Source organism: Perissodus microlepis, chromosome 18 (assembly GCF_051167445.1).
Source record: "Perissodus microlepis isolate ML-2025 ecotype Zambia chromosome 18, ASM5116744v1, whole genome shotgun sequence".
NCBI lineage: Eukaryota > Metazoa > Chordata > Actinopteri > Cichliformes > Cichlidae > Perissodus > Perissodus microlepis.
This window is the reverse complement of record NC_140478.1, coordinates 461,466-482,466: the sequence shown is the minus strand read 5'-3', so window position 1 is coordinate 482,466 and position 21,001 is coordinate 461,466. Positions and strand designations below refer to the sequence as shown.

The 21,001-nt window shown below is 44.3% G+C and overlaps 2 protein-coding genes across 4 annotated transcripts in view; both read left to right on the top strand.

Annotated features, from left to right (window-relative positions):
- The first annotated feature begins 5 nt into the window (after nt 1-5).
- On the top strand, nt 6-11,437 carry ttpa (tocopherol (alpha) transfer protein). Its single transcript, XM_084913626.1, has 5 exons — nt 6-4,998; nt 6,571-6,724; nt 7,598-7,791; nt 9,400-9,510; nt 9,604-11,437. The coding sequence occupies exons 1-5, from the start codon at nt 4,819-4,821 to the stop codon at nt 9,835-9,837; spliced, it is 873 nt and encodes a 290-aa protein (XP_084769752.1). The 5' UTR covers nt 6-4,818; the 3' UTR covers nt 9,838-11,437.
- A 6,633-nt stretch (nt 11,438-18,070) lies between these two features.
- The window catches only part of LOC146366365 (uncharacterized), a 33,073-nt gene continuing 30,142 nt past the window's right edge, over nt 18,071-21,001 (top strand). For all 3 annotated transcript variants that reach the window (XM_084913126.1, XM_084913125.1, XM_084913124.1), the window contains exon 1: nt 18,071-18,263. In XM_084913126.1, the coding sequence (XP_084769252.1) occupies nt 18,080-18,263 (184 nt within the window). In that variant the 5' untranslated portion in view covers nt 18,071-18,079. The remainder of the gene's footprint in view (nt 18,264-21,001) is intronic.

Below are 21,001 nucleotides of genomic sequence, written 5' to 3'. Positions count from 1 at the left end.
GATTGTGTCGGCAGGTTAAGATACAGCGAGTTACAGTAATCCAGCTGAGATGTAACCAGGCATTGATGTTAGTTTTCAAGTTATTTTTAGAAATGAGCTACAATGGTTGCAAAGATTTCTGATTTGATTTCTAAAGGCACTATCAACATGAAATTATCACCACATGTCAGTAACAATCCATCCAATCCACACATGCAAAGAAATCAAACCATAGATATCCATAAATTATGTGCAATAATGAGAAATGACACAGGGAACAAGTATTGAACATCCATCCATCTTCTTCCGCTTATCCGGGACCGGGTCACGGGGCCAGCAGCCTAAGCAGAGAAGCCCAGACCTCCCTCTCCCCAGATCAAATGGCCCGTAGCAATGGGCCAGACAGCCCATACTCCCGCAGCACCTCCCACAGGACACCCCGAGGGACACGGTCGAATGCCTTCTCCAAGTCCACAAGCACATGTAGACTGGTTGGGCAAACTCCCATGCACCCTCAAGTATCCTTGAGAGCATAAAGAGCTGGTCCAGTGTTCCACAACCAGGACAAAAACCGCATTGTTCCTTCTGTAGCTGAGGTTCGACTAACAGACGAACTCTCCTTTCCAGCACTCTGGCACAGACTTTCCCTGGGAGGCTGAGGTGTGTGATCCCCCTATAGTTGGAACACCCCCTCGGTCACCTTTCTTAAAGATGGGAACCACCACCCTGGTCTGCCAATCCAGAGGTACCACCCCTGAGCTCCACACAACATTGTAGAGGCATGCCAACAAGCCTGATAAGACTCCTTCAGCCTGGTGACTCCCTGACCTCTGGTGTCCACCATTTGGTTCGGGGTTTACCACCATGACAGGCACCAACCACCTTGCAGCCGCAGCTCAGTGCAGCGGCTTCAGCAATGGAGATGCTGAATATGGTCCTTTCGGACTCAATGGCCCCAGTCTCCCTGTTGTTGAATCTCTGCCGGAGGTGTGCGTTGAAGATCTCATGGACTGGGGCCTCTGCCAGGCGTTTCCAGTGCACCCTCATTACACGTTTAGGCACCAGGTCTTTCCAGCATCCTCCCCCGCCACCTGATCTAACTCACCACCAGGTGGTGATCAGTTGACAGCTCAGCCCTCTGTTTACCCGAGTGTCCAGAACATATGGCCGCAGGTCCGGTGATACGATTACAAAATCGATCATCAACATACGGCCTAGAGCGTCCTGGTTTCATGTGCACTTATGGACGCTCTTATGTTCAAACAAGGTGTTCGTTATGGCCAAACTGTTGTTTGCACAGAAGTCCAACAACAAAACACAGCTTGGGTTCAGATCTGGGAGGCCTTTCCTCCCAATCACGCCCCTCCAGGTCTCGCTGTCATTGCCCACATGAGCACTGAAGTCTCACAGTTGGACAACAGAGTCCCCAGGTGGAGCACCTTCCAGCACCTTGCCCAGGGACTCCAAGAAGGCTGGGTACTCTGAGGTGCCACTCGGCGCATAAGCGCAAATGACAGTAAGGACCCGTTCCCCAACCCGAGCACTGAGGTGAGCCCGACGTTTTCTAGCCGGTACCTCTCAACCTCAAGCACTAACTCAGGCTCCTTCCCCAAAAGTGAGGTGAAATTTCATGTCCCAATTGCTAGTCTTGGTAGCCGGGGTTTGGTCTGCCAGGGTCTCTGTTCCTGGCTGCTGCTCGGCACACAATGCACCCAACCACTATAGCGCCTCCTGTGGGTGGTGGGCCTGCAGGAGACCCATGTCCCCTTTTTCGGGCTATTCCTCCATGGACTAAGGTCCGGCCCCCAGACGCTTGCCCTCGGTGACTCTCCACAGGCCTGGCTCATGGGCGGGGCCCCGGTAACCCTATCCTGGGCAGGGTGAACTGTTTCCTTGGTGTCCTACTCATAAGGGTCTTCTGAATCGCTCTTTGTCTGGTCCCTCACTAGGACCAATTTGCCATGGGAGACCCTGACAGGGGGTAGAAGCCCCCTGCCATGGGAGACCCTGACAGGGGGTAGAAGCCCCCAGACGACATAGCCCTGGGATCCCTGGAACACGCAAACCCCTCCACCACAATAAGGTAGCAATTCATGGAGGGAATGAACATGTTTACTGAAATGGATTCAATACGTCGTACAAAAGCGTTTGTTGGCTTCAATACGCCTGCTGTATGCAGAAACTAGTCACAGTGACAGGTGTGATTTTACCCATGCTTCCACACAGTCCAGAAGGTTCCGGGTCATTCTAGCAGCTTTAGTTTGTCTCTCTGGAACTAACCGAGTTTGTTGGCTGTGTTTGGCATCAGTGTCCCCCTCGTTTCATCTTCATCATCCTGGTAGGTGGCAGCAGGTTTTTATCTAGACTCTCAGGACATTTTTCCACTCATCCTTTAATTATTTGAATCACAGTGCTGTATGCTGAAAAACAGCCCCACGTCACGATGTTCCCACCTGTTGGTTTGGTGTTTTTGGTGATGTGCACTGCTTTTCACCTCCAAACATGGGGTGTATTCTGGCATCCAAAGAGTTCAGTTTTGGTCTCATGTGACCAGACTGTACTCTCCCAGTGTTTCACAGGCTTGTCTAAATGTTATTCAGCAAACTTTAAATGTACTTGCCTGTGATTTGGGATTTTCATGTGTGGATTGGATGGGTTGTTACTGACACGTAGTGAAAATTTCACACCAATAGCACCTTTGGAAATATATTTGCTTCGAAAGTTGGTGACTTGTTCAAAACTCATTTTACCTGCTGTATTGATAGTTCATTTTACAGGATTTATAAAGAACAATGAAGAACTGAGCACTGAGAAACTCCATGTCAACTGGACAGTGGATGAAGTGCAAATGCCCCCGACAGTTTCAGGCTGTAATGATATCTCCACGCGATACTTAGACATCCAGGGTAAAAACACATGGGCAGCTATAGCAAAGCTAAAGGAGATGAGCAAAATAGCTCCATCACTGAATATCATGAGTGTGTTCTTTTCTAATGTGGGGGAAAGATAATGACAGAATGAGAAATACTTTTGATATAGCAGTCAAAATTATTATGAAATACTACTACCAATGATTACAGTAATAGTAGTAATAATAATCACAAGCTGTTCCCCTGTATTTAGTTTAATCAGTGACCCTGCCAGAGCTAGCTAGCACGTCTAAACAAATAAAGATAGTGGTCAAAGACAAATGTCCAAACTACTGAATATGAATTCAATAAGGTGTATATACAGATATATAGGTTTAAATAAGTTCCAGAGCTTTGTTAGAAATGCCATGTTTGTTATTAGGAAAGTAAAGACACTTTGCTTTATGCGTCATTTTCTGTAAATACATTTATATATGAACAACATCTGAGTAAATGAGTGAAAAAATAAATCTTCAGTAACATCAAAATGATCTTTTATTCTTTCAGTTCACTTTGTTCCATGTTTCATGTGTTTATGTTCACTTTAATCTTTTATTTCGATCACATTCTCTCTACTTTTATTTACTGGTTGTTTCACAGAGTACTACTATTGTAGTTTTGCCCATCTAGGATACACAGAGGCTTTAGGGTGGTTCATATTACAAATGCGCTCCTGCCTCCTGCAGTAAACGCTTTTAACCAGCAGGGGGAGGTGTTGTCATTTTCTCCCAAAACAAGAACGCTCAGAGAAACGTCACTATTGGTGTTTTATTGATATGGTTACAGATTTCAATAGTTTGACCCATATGAACCCACACCCTGTTAAAGTTTCAACATTAACTCTACCATAGTTTTCCTGACAGTCTGGGCTCTCATGGGTCAAAGGCGTTTTTCAGCCCTGAAAGGGTCATATGGCCGGCTGAAGATTGATAAATGCTGGCAAGACCGCATAAAGTGAAAAGAGCCAAATTTGGGCCCAGCCCTAGAGTTTAAAGGTAAAATGATGCACAGCTTCATCAACATATTAGCTGAGGTTACTAAGAATCAGCTGATTGTCAGGGTTGCCACAGGCTGGATCCCGACATTCACCTGGAATAAGGCCTGAATCGGTAGAATGAGTTGAAGTAACTGTATGGATGGATGGCAGACACTTACTTTTCATGGAGTGGGCTTTTTGAGTGTCCTGAAGACACAGCTCAGTGACACCTGGACTTAATAATGGCAGCTTTCTCTGTTTTCGTCACAGCCACTGGATAAATGACAGACTCTAAAAAAGCGTATTGATATTTGAATATTCATAATATGAATCAAAATGTGGGATTAAAAGGATTAAACAACTGTGCAGTCTCCAATACAAACCCATGTCAGCATAGTCACAGGGAGTTGCAAAGTAACTGTTGAGAGATTTAAATGATATCCACAGTATTGATACTAGCGCTGGCATTGGTATTGGATCTATACTATGATCGATCCTTTGTTTGTAGCCTCTAAGTTGAGTATGTAGCCCACCGACTGATGTTAAATTCATTGGTGTTTATGCACTGTGAGAAATGGCTGAACCTGTGCTGTCACATCTATGTTATCTATAAGCCTGAAACACATTTAAACACACGTCAGAGACGAGCACAGCTCTCCAAAAACCCAAAACATACATGGAAAGTGTGTTTTCTTATTGCTGTACCAATCCCAGCGTTTAGTTTGCAGATTCATCCCAACCTCTCTCCGCTGCAGGCGCTGCCTGTGAAAGGTCAAAGTATCGGTATCGGTGTCACTGCTCCTGTAGGTCTTGTGTTGGGATCGATACCGACATCAGCAGTATCGCAATGAGCAAAGCACTCAAAGTCCAGCTGCTCGTCACAGCTGTCTCCTCCTCCTGTCTTTGGCTGAAGGCTGCCTCCAGCAGTGAAATGTAAGCGGACCTGAGGGCAGCATGAACGGACCTCAGCTCAGCGAACTGCCGGACGACTCGGAGCAGCTCAGGCCGTACATCAGCCGACTGAGGCGGGGAGCGCTGCGGGCCGGCGAGCTGTCCGCTGTCGGGAGCTTATCCAGCGGCTTTCTCCTCAGGTTTCTGCGGGCCAGAGACTTCAACACGGAGCTCTCCCTCAAGGTAAGAGCCGTCACTGAGAGTCAGGGGAAAACATGCTGAAGTTTAGGAGAGTCCAGGAGAGCTCACAGAAACCACACCGTGAGGAAGACGTTCGTGCTGACCATCATCATCATTCACCCACGTTGAGCTGAGCAGTTATTCAGTCCTGAGCTGGGCTCGTGGGGAGGCTCACAGTTGTTTCAAATTACAAATCACTTAATGTGGAGTGTTGGGACTGTTCTTACCAAACTGCATGTGCTTTCACATATGGATTAAAATAATATGTAGCCTTGTTCTGTGTTAGCCTATCCAATGGTAAAACTAAAGTGGCCTCACACGTGATTTTGTTTGCTCCTGTTTTGCAGGTGTTGGTCCACACAAGCTTGGTTGCCTGTGATATTGAACAGAATGCTAATTTTCTGCTGGGTTGGTTCAAATGATCATTTTCAGCCCTGCATTTGTTCCTGCTTTGACAACATGAGCAGTAAAATGAGCATTTTTGTTTCTCTCTCTGTCACCTGACTGTTGCCTGTGCTGCACTCGCCTTACTATTCCCTTAGTGTCTGACCGCAGTGTGTTTGCAACATCACAGCAGACACAGACGTGCTCCTGTGTGAGCTGATCCCTCTGAGGTGTCCCGTGTCCTCTTGGGCTTTTAACGATTGCTCCCTGAACAAATGTAAGAAGGTCTGCTGGTTTCAAAGTTGCTACAGAGCTGTGGTCGCTCGTTGTCACGTTAAAAAAGCGCCGCTGTTCTTCATGAGCACATTAAATGAATCAGTGCAGTTTAAAAACAGAGCGTTTACTTTGCTCCACAGAATAGTTGAGTAATTTCAGGCGGCTCAGCCATGTGGGTCAAAGCTCTGCCGTTCAGTCAATCTGACTTTTATCACATAAACACTTCTTTGAATTTGCCTTTGTTTCAGATAAACAGCCGGGTCATAAATGTCTTATTTACTGTTTGTACATTGGTGCAAGGCTATCAGTGCTGACTCACAGCAAGGAGGTCATGGTCATCTGAGCCTAACGATCGGCTCTGGCTTCTCTGTGCAAAGTTTGCATGTTCCTGTGTGGTTTTCCTCCCAGTTCCATGCACTTCAGGTTTATTAGCCATCCTAAAATGACTGGGGGTGTTGATAGCTGTCAGTCTGTGACAGACTGCCAACCTAGTTCCACCTTTACTTATGATAACTGGAAAAGACTCCATCACACTGGTGATCTGGCTGTTGGCTGTGCTCTGCCCTGCAAGCTCACAGCAAACACCGAATGCAGCGGTCTTCATTTTGTTGTGTGGTTGTTGTTTTTTTTTGCATGCAATGATGAAGTATTAATCTTTTAACTACATGTTTGAACCATGTTCATAGAGTCCTAGGAACTCCCTAATGTCCCCGGGGTGGCTGTGGCTCAGGAGGTAGAGTGGTGGTTCGATCCCTGGACAAGACATTAACCCAGAGTTGCTCTCCATGCATCCATCAGAGTATGAATGTGTGTGGATAGAGAGCACTTACATGGGAAAGTGCTTGTGTGAAAAGGTGTGACTGTGTGAGCGAGGGAAGTATAAGAATGAGTCCCTCTGTAATGTGTCCTGTACAGCTCTTGCTCAACTACCAGCGGTGGCGAAGGGAAAGTCCTGAGATCAGCAGCTGTCTGTCTCCTTCCTCGGTGCTCGGCCTCCTCAACACGTCGTACCACGCTGTGCTCCCGCAGCGAGACTGCACAGGCAGCAGGGTGCTCATCTACAGGATTGGTCAGTATGCTTGGGTGTGGATGGATTATTGAAAGGGCCTGCTAGGAGCAGCCCCAACGACATCAACATGAGTTACGATAAGCAGGCAAAGCCTCCCTGGTCTGTTTCCTCAGTGATTTAACAGCTTTTAAAAGAAGCTGGTCTTAAATTGTTATCTAGTTTTATGGGGTTACACAAATAAAACTAAGATGCTGTTTAATGCTGGTCATTCTCTTTGAGTCAACATTGAAAACTCATTCAGTACTGTCACCATACGACAGAAGCTGTGCTCCATCAGTATGGCCACAGATGAAATCCCCCTCATGTCTATCATCACTGACCTACTCTCAAACTTGTTTCTCAACATTTTAAACATACTGACAGTAAAGGCAGCCTGCTGGGATGGTACGGAGATGAACTCTTTCTCTTTCAAACATACAAAAGCTTCAAATAATCAAATGTCCTTCACACACAATTCTAAACAGGAACAATGCAAAAAGGAAACATGGCTGAATGTGCAGAGTAGAAGTTGACGAGCGTTTCAACGGTGCTACGATAACGAGCTGAAACTTCTACTGTGCACGTGTCAGTCCAAAAACGGTTTATTGGCTCTTATTTATTAGCGAGGACTGTCTTGTTTTATTGTATCGTCTCTGACCGCGATGACTGCACAGTTCCAGGACTGCACAGCACAATTTCAGGGTTTTAGTTGATTTTAAGCAAGATTTTAATGGCAAACATTGGTGTGTTTTGAAAAGTGGCTTTGCTAGTTCATGATGTATAAATGACACCGATTCAGAGATTAGCATATTAACTGTGCTCCACAGGATGATTCTGTGGTCCTTCTTCTTAAATATGTTTTATTCGTGTAGAGTAATGTCTGCTTGTTTGCAGGGCAGTGGAACCCGAAAGACTGGTCAGCCTTCCAGGTATTCAGAGTCAGCCTGATGACATCCGAGATCATCTCAAGGGAGAACGAGACACAAAGGCAGGGTGTGAAGGCCATATTTGACCTCGCGGGGTGGAGTTTGAGTCATGCCCTGCAGATTAACCCTTCGCTTGCCAGAAAGATTTCATCTGTGCTTTCGGTAGGACTGAGATCGAGCTGTGCAGATGACGACCTATCGTTTGTTCTTTAACAACAGAACATGTGTGTTATTATGAATATGTTTACCAGTGTAACAAAACTCTGCACCACACTGAACCGGATGTGTTTTCCTTTCCTTCTATGACCAGAAGCCCAGGGTCACGTTACTGTGCAAAAGTCTTGAGTCACCCCTCACTTCTTGCAGACTGTCATGTTAATAATAATTCAGTGTTCTGGCCTGTTGGGACTGAATGAGCTATTAAATATCAATAGTTTTGTTAACACAAGATTTTGTATTCTTTCAAAATTGTTACAAAAGCCTTCAAATGGCCTGGTACATGCCACGCCCCCTTTAGTTTCAGCCCAGCTTGTGCAGGTATCGTTGCCATGGAGAGTGGGCCAGCTGCCTCAGCCAGCTGCTACATTGTATCGAGTTTACAGCTCATCAGCATATGTTGCTGTCGTATCTGTAGCTTTACTGGATGACAAAAAAGTGGCTGCCTAAAAACCTTCCTCAGCAATATCTGAGAGACAGAAAAATCCATTAAAGACCTGACACAGTGCCTGAGAGATGGATCTGGACCATCTACTGTTTGCTGAAGCCTCATCACAACTGGTCCCAGTGAAAGTGTGGCGGTCAACAAGCCATCCTCGAGGAAGAGAAAACGCTGACTTATGCCAAATTACACAAGAACTGATATGAAAATCAGGAGCAACAGTCCTTATGGAGATGAATCCACATGTGAAGTGTTTGGACCAAACAGAGGAGATACTGAGTATTTACCGCAGTCTGTAAAACACGGTGGAGGGTCTGTCAGGGTTTGGGACTGTATTTCAGCCAGTGGTGTTGTCACTGGCTGAAATTCCATCAGCTGTCAAAACTGATGGAATTGTGAATCTGGACAGCTACTGTCAGATGTTGGAGTTCCACCTGGAAAGCGTCTGATTTCCAACTGTTTCAGCATGATGATGATTCCAAACACAGTACCAAGCAAGCATTCCTGGGTAGAAACAGACACAATGGAACATGACCATCCTGGACTGGCCTCCCCAGAACCCAGACCTCACAATGACTGAGGTAGAGTGGGAGAGAATGGAGATTTAGAATTCAAGGAGCCGGTAGAGTTATTCCTGAAGACTGCTAAATTACAAGAAAGCTGCCCGAGAGTTCGTGTTGTGTTGAAAATTCAAGGTGGTCATGCCAACTTTGACTTTCCAGCTTGTTAGAATTGAGCAAACTCTGTTTTTGCCTGATATTTGCGTGTGTGCAGATCTTTGAGGAAACGACTGCACCTATTTCTCCTTTTCCTGGCAAAATGTAAAAAAGATGACTCAAGACAGTTTTTTTTTTTTTTTTTTACAGCGACCCTTTTCTATAGAAATGTCCTTAAAAACTGAAGGCCAAATGCTTGTAAGAGACTTCCTTTGAAAGGTAGCATCTTATAGCTCCTGAAACTGCTTATTTGTAACTTAGTCCTAAACTTGCCCCTAAGGGACCGGCTGGAAGTTCAGAGGTAGAACTTTGATGTGCAGAGTTTTCTGTATTTTTATATTTTTAAGTTTTCAACTTGTTAAATATGCTTTGATGCTTGTTTATGTGTATGTTCAGGACTCTTTCCCACTGAAGGTCAGAGGAATCCACCTGGTCAATGAACCGATGTTCTTCCGTCCGGTCTTTGCTATGCTTCGTCCCTTCTTGCCTGATAAAATCAAGCAGAGGGTCAGTACCCGCGCTACCTCACGTACTGGTTATACTGAAGATAACAGATAACAACTGTGGATTTGAAACATCCTTTCACCCTCTTTGTTGTAGATCCATATGCACGGTTCTGATTTCCAAGATTCTTTAAGTGGCTTCTTCTCATCACACATTCTGCCTCCAGAATATGGAGGGCATGGGCCTGGAATAACACAAGTGTGTCAAGGCTGGACCAATCACCTGCTTCAATCAGAGAACCTCCTGCAGCAGATTGCTGCCCACCCAACGGGTGACATCACAATGACCCCTGATGACTGTTTGATCACAGAGGAAGGCGGGACTGTGTGAAAGATGATGATTGGACGTTTGGGTGTCTGACTCACGTATATGTGGCGGGTTTGTGCACATGTCTAAGGTCTCTGCAGTGCTTGTTGTGGAAGTTGGCTGAAGTGAGAGAGCTGAAAACGAGATCCTTAATGCCCGTGCTGTTTCATGTTTACGCCACAGCCGACCAAGCTGGAATTTTTAACAACAATAACAATACTGATATTATTATGTCATGATTTTAAAATCATATTTTGATCGATCTGCTGATTTTGTTTCTGTTATCATTTTTTATTTGTTACATTACTCACATTATGTTATAAGTCGTTATTTATTTATTTAGCCTCTGCCCAACTCAGCTATAATCAGCTGATTGTTGTGTTTCCCAGACAGTTTTAAACCTTCCCTCTGGGCAACAGGAACAAATCACCACAGAGCTGATATGGGCCCAATCACTGAGGCTTTATAGTGAATGCTTATTGTTTTACTCAGTTTTTCAAACATTTAGGAGCTTGATGTAAGTCACGTATCTGGGAATCGTGCTGTGTTGTAATTTCATCGTCATATTAATGCTGCTCCAGGACCATCACTGTAAACGATGAGTCACGCTGTTTTGATATTTAGTCAAAGGATCCTGCAATAAAAAGCTCTACTCTTAGTGTTGTGGAAGGCGTAAAAGTAGGGCAACAAAATCTGTGTCAGTCACACTGCATACATGGGATAAACCGGTCCGAGGCCCAACCCCCGGGCCTCGGACCGGTACCGGTCCGTGAGTCGTTTGGTGCCGGGCTGCGAGAGTTGAGGCTCAGGTGTGAAATGTATGGTTTTCAGGGATTTTATCGGTTTTCAGCGTTATTTTGTTATCGTTTTTATCGTTTACTCGGTTTTCCTGGGTCTTTTCACGTGTGTTATGAATAAATCTTCTTTTTTCAGTACCGGTACTAGTTTTAGTTTGTTGTATTTATCCGCGACACCTTAAAGGCCGGTCCGTGAAAATATTGTCGGGCATCCGTGGCGCAGAAAAGGTTGGGGACCGCTGATGTAGATGGCTTTGGTCTCGGTGCTTTATAACAAAGGCACATGAACTCACTCATCTAGATTCTAGTAAGATTTAAAGAAAGCTGCCAGCTCGGCCTTACTGAACATTCCCAACATGTTCATGTCATTTGTTACCTTTTAGATAACTTCAAATGTCAGGTATTAATGGCTCTCAGATATATGAGTGTGCAAAGGTTTCAGGCAGCTGTAAACAAAGAACTTTACTGGCCCCAAATGTATTCTGCAGAAGGACAACGAGCCAAAGTCATTAAGAACTGTCTTCAGTGTAAAGAAGGACCAGAAGTACTGAAGTGATGGTGTGGCCCCCACAGAGCCCTGATCCCAACATCACGGAGTGTCTGGGATTACATGAAGGATGTGAGGAAGCTGCATCCACAGAAGAGCTGTGCTGAGTTCTCTGAGATGTTTGGATCAACCTACCAGCCGAGTTCCTTCAAACTGTGCACGTGGACCTAGAAGAAGGCAAAGGGTGGTCCCACCAACATGGATGTGATTCTCTTTTGTTCATTCACTGCATTTTGTTGATGGATGAAAATAAATGGTAACACTTTTATTTTTGAAAGCGTTCTTTGTCACAGCAGCGTTTTCTTTATCACGGGTCCGTGAGCTGCATGTTGACAGCCCTGTGTTAGAGCACATTTAATGACATTCTCTGATAAATGATATATTATGTACCTTTGGTTTGTGCCTCAGTGCTTCTGTGTTAAGGTTTCACTGTTCGCAGGAACGACTCTGTGGTCATCAGACACGATGGTGTTCAAAGTGCTAATGCTGGAAACCAGTGGAGGCGTGATGCTGATGACATCCACTATTTATATACAGTATATGTGACACACACACACACACACACACACACACACACACACACACACACACACACACACACACACACACACACAGGCTGTCAGGCTGTGGACACTGGGCCAAACTTCAGAGGGGACAAGCCTCCCTCTCTTGGCCTTGTAGGCAAAATATATATAAAATCTACAGTTTGTAATATGCTTGGCTCAAAACTTTTAATATTTTTAGCACTGATGGCATTTTTAGTATTGTATGCCACATGTTCTGACAAGTAAACGATGCAGATTTGTGAAAATATAAATGGCTCCAAATATCATTGAAAGTGTTCTTTAGACTCATTAAAGTCTGAGGTTTTCTGTGTCAGGCTCAAATCCATCTAATAGTTGATAAAACGATGAACTCACATCAGGGAAAATGGATGTTTGGACACTGTAATAAAATGAAGCCCATCCAGGCCACAGAGACTTAGAGTGATGCTGCAGTCAGATTATCCTAATGTGAGGTTTAAATATATGATAAAGGGCTTTTCCTCTGTTCTCTCAGTGAACACGAGCTCTGTAGGCAGATATCAGCTGAGCGTTGACACGGAGTCCAGAGCTGATTTGACTTTAGCACCAATAACCTGAAGTTCCTGTTTTCTGTGTGACGTTATGAGTGTCGCATCGTTGTGGGGGATTTTGGTCGAGTCTTCTTTGGCTTCAGTTCATTGATATTTGTGAACGTTTTCTTCCACGTGGCTCGTAAAGATCCTGCCACAGCATTTCAGTTAGACTGAGGCTTAAATCCCATCAACAGTTGGTCATGTGTGGTGACAGTCATACAGACAGGAGTTACTATGAAAGCAGTTCTTTGTTTTGTCGATATAACAATGAGATTTTTGTGTGTCGTCCTGTGTGTGTCCCTGCGTGCTCGTACCATACAGACCTTTGATCAGCATTCAGTCAGCATGCATATCAGCGTCTGCAGAGTTCAGGGAGCATTGTGTTCTCTCCAACACTACAAACCCAAATGTTAGCAGCCAATCAATAGTGAAAATCAGGAGTGGATCTACAGCAAGCTCTTTATCACATCTTTGATCGAAAGCTTGTTGTTGGGATAAAGCCCAGGCCCTGACCTCCCTATCTGTTGGCAGGAGATTGTAGTTTATTGGGGGCTAAAGTTAAAATAATATTTCCAGCTTAACTACATGAAGTCCAACGACTAACTTTGTTTTAAGGTGGTCTTGCAATAATGTGTAGTTATTACACCACCCACAGTAAATACAGAACTTGATGAAACATACCTGTGCACACCCAAAGAGCTAATCATCGAACCCGTCACAGAGCGAGCGACATGCTGGCAGGATTTCATCTGAACCTGCTCAGCAGCTGGAGTAAATCTTCCATGATGAATTTCAGATGCATTTTTGTGTGTTTCACGTGTGCTGCTGTCACGTCCCATTCCACAGCAGCGTGGGAAACAGCTGTTTTTTATGTGCAAACATACGTGGAAACACAGCACATAATGCAAATCAGTGTTTGCACAATTATGACAAGCCTGAAAGTCAATATTTGGTATTTTTCTTCAACACGTGAACTCTGAACTCTATTAGGCAAGTTTTCTCTAAGCAGCTTTCTGGAATAGTAACAAGGAAACATTCAGGCACCAGGACCGGAGAACACCTGGACAGCTGCTGCTAACCAGCTTTTTAAGAACATTCAAGAAGGTCGAGGGTTCCTGTCTGTCCTTCTGTGTGCTGATGTGTCTCTGGTCATGGCCACATGCTGCTGTGCTCCCACTGCACTCTTCTCCACATATTTAACTTTCCAATGTGGTACAAAGGCTATCGTGCTCTTCTGTGTGCGCGTCGCCTCACCTACAGCTCCAGTCAGACTCGCAGGCTGGTAATGATACAATAGTGTTATTAAAAACACATAATAAACTTTAAAGAACTTTGTTTTTGAGGGCAGATGTATTATTTTAAAAAGAGCCTAAGATCCATTGCAGTTTTATTTTGAAAGTCAGTATATTTCTGCTTGTAGCATCCAGGAAACATTTTTATGGCTTTCATACTTTTTATTTTGAAAACCACACGTATCTCATTTTAGCCTCTAAAAGAAAACTTTGGAAATTCAACAAATGTAAGAGGCTGCAAGAACGTTTTTATCTGGCTCAGCCCACACTGTGGAGAAATCCCATAACTTCAAATGAATGGATGGACTGTAGTTACGACATACTCAGAGCAAGTTCATCATTTTAACTTAATGCAGTGCTTTTTTATTACGTTTAGAGTCTAAAAACTACAGGATCCTGTGACGACACTGAGCTCTGTGTTTTCAGTCGGTGCAATGTGTTCGTTTCTTTTAGCTTTTATTCCAGTCTTGTGGACTCTACATATAGTCCGACTCATCACAGTGAAGCTAACAGCACGACTGTCGTTGCCACTGGTTGTTTCAATCCATCCAAATCTGATTTCACTGACAGTGTGTGTAAATCGGATTCTTCTGGGAGGAAATCCGTAGAACCAACTGGTTTAGTGAGTACTGTGTGAGACCATGTGCACATCTTTAAAAGAAGACCGTGTGCTCATGCTTGCTGCAGTAGAGCTGTGAGCACATGCAGATTAAACATGTAAAATAAATGTTTATTATCAATCAGATACGTCCACTGGGGGGCAGTGTCTCCTTATTGTGGATACCTACCTGACCGCTGTATTATTGTAGGGTCTACCTTATAATAAAAAGCACCTCGAGGTGACTGTTGTTGTGATTTGCTGCTGCATAAATAAATTAAATTGACTTGAACTGAATGATCCAAGTAAACTGATCTCACGTACTGAGTACATATACTGGACATACTGGGGTTGGACTAATTAGAGGCAGGTGTAATTGATTGCACTGATACACTAGTCTACTTGTAGCCCACACTACAAACACTGCTGTGTTATTTTGTCTCTCTGTGCAGGCCGGGGCCTATTATATGCCACAGCCTAAAGGCAGCTGAGTTGCAGAGGCTGGAGTGATCACTGGCGATCTGCTTACAGGGTGGTGGGTCTCAGAGGGCAACTGTTGAACTCAACATGTGGTGGTGTCGTAGCATAGCTGGCTCTGGCCTTGGGACTGTGTGTTTTTTACTTCATCTGCAAATGCGACACTGGACTGTTTTATCTTTTCTCTTTTGATTATTGTGTCAATAAATTACCTTTTAGAACGTTATTGACTGTCATCTATTTGCCCACAGCTGAGACAGTTGGTCAGACCTACAATCTTTCTGCATGTGTTACAATGGGTCATGGAAGTCCAGCTCATCCTAGAACAGTGTCTCTGTGCTGTCAGCAGGGGGCGGAAGAGAGCTACACCTAAAAATGAAAAACATTGTTTTAATTAAAAAATTTTTAACCGGATGTCAAACCACAGATGTCCATAAGTGAAGTTATGTGCAATAGTGAGAAATGACACAAGGAAAAGTATTGAGCATACAAAAAGGCATGGAGCGTGCTGGCACCAGCTGAAATCTACCAGCAACTGGAAAACAATCGTGCAACTAACTGAAAATGATTTCATGTCAATAGCATATATAGAAATAGATTTACTTACCTGCTGTACTTCAGATTATTCCACTGTAGGGTGCAAGCAACAGTTATTGTCACTTATCATGTTTGTCTTTCCTGAAACCCAGAGAAACTGGAGAACCTGAAGACGCTGACAAATCGTCATTTTTTGATAATATAGAGATTTTATAAAAGACAGATTTCTCCTGTTTTGGCTTCCTGTTAAATCCAGAATTCAAAATCCTGCTCCTCACATACAAGGTCTTAAATAATCAGGCCCCATCTTATCTTAATGACCTTGTAGTACCATATCACCCTATTAGAGCACTTGGCTCTCGCTCTGCAGGCCTACTTGTTGTTCCTAGAGTATTTAAAAGTAGAATGGGAGGCAGAGCCTTCAGTTTTCAGGCCCCTCTTCTGTGGAACCAGCTTCCAGTTTGGATTCAGGAGACAGACACTATCTCTACTTTTAAGATTAGGCTTCAAACTTTCCTTTTTGCTAAAGCATATAGTTAGGGCTGGACCAGGTGACCCTGAATCCTCCCTTAGTTATGCTGCAATAGGTGTAGGCTGCTGGGGATTCCCATGATGCACTGGGTGTTTCTGCTTCACTCACTATGTGTTAACAGACCTCTCTGCACTGAATCATATCTGTTATTAATCTCTGTCTCTCTTCCACAGCATGTCTTTATCCTGTCTTCCTTCTCTCACCCCAACCAATCACAGCAGATGGCCCCGCCCCTCCCTGAGCCTGGTTCTGCTGGAGGTTACTTCCTGTTAAAAGGGAGTTTTTCCTTCCCACTGTCGCCAAAGTGCTTGCTCAGAGAGGGCCATATGATTGTTGGGCTTTTTCTCTGTATGTATTATCGTAGGGTCTACCTTACAGTATAAAGCGCCTTGAGGCGACTGCTGTTGTGATTTGGTGCTGTATAAATAACATTGAACTGAACTTAAACAAATTTGGTGTCATTGGATGCAATCCCAAAAATCTCTTATTAAAACATGATGTGAATTTGGTGTGAAAATGTAAACGCTGCTGAGTTTTTGTTTTTTGAGAAAGAAGCTGATTGGCAAAAAGTCTGTTCTGGGCTTTTAAGGATTTTGTGTGCAAATTCCAACGCAGCCTCCCTGAGAAGGCTCTGTGACAGGATACAGGAGAGCCAGACCTCACAGGAGGAACAAAGCGGTTGGGCACTGTGACAGGCTGGACGTGCACGTTATATGTCTATATATCACACACCTGTGAATATTTAAAAGGCATTTTCAGCAGCTAATTAATGAATTTCTCATCGTTTTTATCCACTTTATATTGTTGCAACAACTGACACGTGCCCAGGAGAAGCGACCTCTTACTGGGGATTTATGCTTTTTTGTACGTTTTGATGGTTTCACCACTGTCACCCAGGAATCTACCGAATCCTTAAACTGACGTTATTATTCTTTATGCTGAGGTTATGATTGTTATTCTCTCACTGATTAAATCCAAAACTGGGTGGAACAAATGCACAGCATGAATCAACAGTACTTAACAGGCCAGTCACAACAGCTGTGGGCTGCATCAATCCGATGTGTGCTTAAAATTCTCGGGTGTACATCAGGTCACAGGGTAGGCTATGACATAGATTTCCTGTCGAAGCGTACGTTGGGCATGACTGGCTTCTTCAGGAATCACTGATATCACAGATGTCCTAATCTGACTCGTCAGCCTACAGCAGATATGACAGGGATGTCCAACTCCAGGCCTCGAGGGCCGGTGTCCTGCAGGTTTAGATCTCACCCTGGGTCAGCACACCTGAATCAAATGATTAGTTCATTACCAGGCCTCTGGAGAACTTCAAGACATGTTGAGGAGGTCATTTATCCATTTAAATCATCTGTGTTGGATCAAGGACACGTCTAAAACCTGCAGGACACGGCCCTCGAGGCCTGGCGTTCGACGCCCCTGAGTTATGACAGCATATTTATGTTGCACCACAGTGTGGCTGTGGCAATGCTGCTCAATCCAAAGAATTTCTGTTGACAAATAACTGTGCAGCATGTGTCCAGCCATGTTAGTGACAACATACATGTTACAAGGAAATATTTGAGATGGTTTGCTCAGGGATGCATCTGCATCTCCTGTGACGTCCTGTATAAACAGCGATGCACCTGGGATACTCAGCGGCTGACTTCTCTTCTTCGTTATTGAATTATTGGCAGTTGGCAAACGACGAATTGGTACACTACCGCCACGCACTGGTAGGAGGTACATATGTAAATGTGTCAATTTATTCAGCGCATTTAAACGACAGAAACAGAAATGAGTTAATGAGTCCAGTGAGTTATCGCTTGTGCTGCCTCCGGGGTCAGACTGGCCAATTAAATTATTAGCAAATTATCTGGCTGACTGAAACCATTGTATTAGTAAATGTAGTATTATGCTATTTACTATTAGTATTACTGTTTACTAATTGTTTCTTCATGTCGTAGAACACGGGTTATACAGTACTATGGAATATCGTGTATTTTAAAACGTAATATGTTAGCACTGTGATCAAATATCCAGCAGAAACTATTTGAATGTGCTCGCTGCTGCTTTTCTTTGTTTTGCTTGTAAACACTGATTTTAAAGGCCACAGATCTTTACGCTGTTGTTAAGAGAAATGTTTTATGCTGATATTTTGACATTTAGATGTTTAAATGGTGAGTGGAATAAACATCGCAGTGGGGGGATCTACCATATTGCCACGTTCCAAAGCAGCGAGGGAGGAGGGGCAAAGATAAGACTATCCACACGGCTGAATAAGCCTAAGGCTTCTCGGTACCCATTGGTCATAACATTTCCAAACCCCGCCCATCTTTGTGTAACAAGGCTTTCATTGGCAGAGAGAGCCGTCAATGGTAAAGCGGGCGGGGTTTCTTTGGTTGCGAGTTTTATCAGATAGGAGCAGAAATTTTGATTTCTCTTCTCCGCTTCCAACAAGCACCGGTCGTTCCCGTCTTCCTGTCGTTTCCGGTCCTGCAACCAAGGACTCAGCCATGGTTTCAAAGAAGGGCAGCAAAGGGAACCCAAAACCAAAAGGTGGGTTTGATTCTGTCACGATAGCGTCGGCTGGGATGATGTAGCCGCCAGCTTTCACTGGCAGGCCTTTGGAAGTTGATTGGCTGTCGCTGTTATTTCATTCTAGCTAACTGCTCCGTACGGGGACGGTTTAGCCGTCGTTCAGGAGTCGGTGTTGAGAGACTGCTGGCTGAGCGACACCTTAGTGCTTTTGTTGGTTAGCGCTGCCTCCAGCGCGGGTAGTTGTAATTATCGCAACAGCGCAGGTCTGCCTGACACGGCCGCTCCATCCAGCCTTCAGGTCGGTTCACTATGGCGACTCTAGCTCCCGGGATTACCGGGCAACATTGCCTCGCACGCGACAGATAACGTTAGCCGTCTCTCGTGAGGCTTCGTTGCGTTGCGTTGGTGATGTTGGTAGGCCTGTTGGGCCAGTCGGTGTGGACTGCGGGACCCCGCCCCCAGTTTATCCCCGTCACTTTCTGCTCACGTGTCAGTGTCCGCGGTGGGCTCCTACGTGGCTCCCGGGGCTCTCTATCCTATAGAAAAGCTCTCCTCCATGGTTGTTGTAGTTTTAGGCCCGTCGCTGAGCCAGCGCAGGCTTCTGTTTAATCTCATTCAGTCCCGTTTCTGTTTATTTTTTGGAAATAACACGTGAGGTGCAAAAAAATGAAATATTCGTTGTCACATCTTAACGTACTTTATGATTGAGTGAGGTGATAAGTCAAAGGCCGATGAGGGCCCCATGTGCTGTATGCTGAGACTAAGCCACATGCAGAGACACTCTGTCCTCACTGTGCATCGTTTACAGTTCCCCCTTTGCACATTTCAGGGTTAAGGTTAGCACAGGAAACTATACGAGCAGGTCATGACCGTGTTCTGCAAACGGATGGAAAAAGATCCCGCTGTGGTGACAGCGGGAGATGAGCTAGTGTGCTGAAGACCTGAAACACTAAGACAGCTTATACTGAGCTGTCTTTGTTTAGCTGGCACAGATCGGGAAAGAACAACGAGACCAACATAACATATGGAAAAATATGTTAAACATTGGAAATTCACCCAGGTGGAGTAATCAGATTTCTGAAAAATGTTTAGTTCATTGTTAGTTAACCACTCCACTCTTGCTGTTTTACCCCACTTTTCTCCAGCTCTCTGTGACTGTGAATGAATCTCAAAAAGGACAGGGCATGCCCACTACTGGAGCAGTGCAAAATCCCATATTTCTTCCCCCCTCGTTTCAATATGATCTGTAACAGCTCCGTAGAGGTAATATGTCTCTTTACATCAAGCTCAGTGACCGTTAAAACACTCCATGTCTAACCTGCTTCGTCCCACGCTCTCCATCCTTCCTTATGTTGCATAATTCACTTAATTAAAGCATGTAATACTACGTTTGCCTCTATTTTACAGCACGTAGCTGTAGCAGACGTGTAGAAGAGTTTTGCATGCTGTAGTAAATCCAAAGGCAGTGTGACGTTTAGGAAAACCTGTGGCCCAGAATAGAACAGGTGCTTTTGGTCTCCAAAAACATTTCATAGTTGGACTAATTGTTGGAGATAATACCTCCATTTTTCTGTCTTTTTCACAGAGTGTGCAACTAGAGTTGGTACTTTGTCAACATAGGGAAACTTAGGTGTACTTTGATAAGTCCAAACATAGCTCCAAGTTGATCAGGTGAACACATGAATGTGTGTGAGGTCCAGGTATTTACCTGCAGGGGAATCCCAAGAACTGCAAAAGCAGCCATTTTTGTTTGGTGGTTAATGCTTTTCCTGACCCTTCCCTCGACATCCCTGTAGCCCAGGGGTGGGCTCAGAGGGCTGCACGAGAAACTGGACTGTCGTGGAACGCTGCTCGAATAAACCGATCTCTTTATAAACTGCTATTAATAAGAGTAGATAGAGCTAGGCAATGCATGTGTGGAATAAGCACTGGAAAAATGCTAACATTTTATTACTATTTATTTAACAATCGTGAACAAACTATTCATTTTTTTTGCAAAACCTCAAAGATTTAGAATGTTCTACAAAGTGCTGTTGCTATTTGTAGTTTAATGACTCCACCTGCAGCTTTTCAGGGTTTTTCTTGTTGAGTGAGAGAAATATCGTCTCTTTGGAGCTTTGAAAGATGCATTAAGGTCATGTTCAGTGTTTGAAGCAGAAATGCACCTGAGAACTTGTTCATAAAAAACACAAAGCAAACAAACCACAGTGTTAGCGCTTTGCCCAGGCTGTCAGCATGTTGTGGAAAAGTGAAAACTCCGTCCGTCAGTGCTTTTGTCTTGGTAAACTATTTTCTTTCTAACATTAGTAACATGGTTTTAGCACCGACTTACACACTGCCTCCTGGTGTATAACACAAATAACTGCAATCCCAAATGTAGTTCTGGCTTTTCATTTAAGTCAGTTTAACAGATTTGTGCTGCCATTGGTTTTAAACTCTGCCTGTTTGTCCCATTTCAGCCTAACCAAGTAGACAGTTACCTCTATCAACAGACCTCCTAATGTTGTAGTCAGTTTTACTGAGGGCATTGCTACCAGGTCTCTGCAATCTTATGTTATCCCACGTACAAACAGTGGACTGTGTCACGGACGTCACCACTCGTCCAGAGACAAAGAGACAAAGTCTGTATCAAACTTGACAAATTTAAATGCTCAGTTCACCACTGGAAGCCCCCCGTAGGCTCAGCCTTTTACAGCATCGTTAGAGAGCCAGCCCTAACTATATGCTTTAGCAAAAAGGAAAGTTTGAAGCCTGAT

Bases quoted from the DNA above. Each gene is read 5' to 3' on its own strand.
- ttpa (XM_084913626.1), top strand. From the start codon at position 4,819: ATGAACGGACCTCAGCTCAGCGAACTGCCGGACGACTCGGAGCAGCTC. The intron at 6,725-7,597 runs GTCAGTATGCTT...GCTTGTTTGCAG, and splicing joins GGTGCTCATCTACAGGATTG to GGCAGTGGAACCCGAAAGAC. The intron at 7,792-9,399 runs GTAGGACTGAGA...GTGTATGTTCAG, and splicing joins AGATTTCATCTGTGCTTTCG to GACTCTTTCCCACTGAAGGT.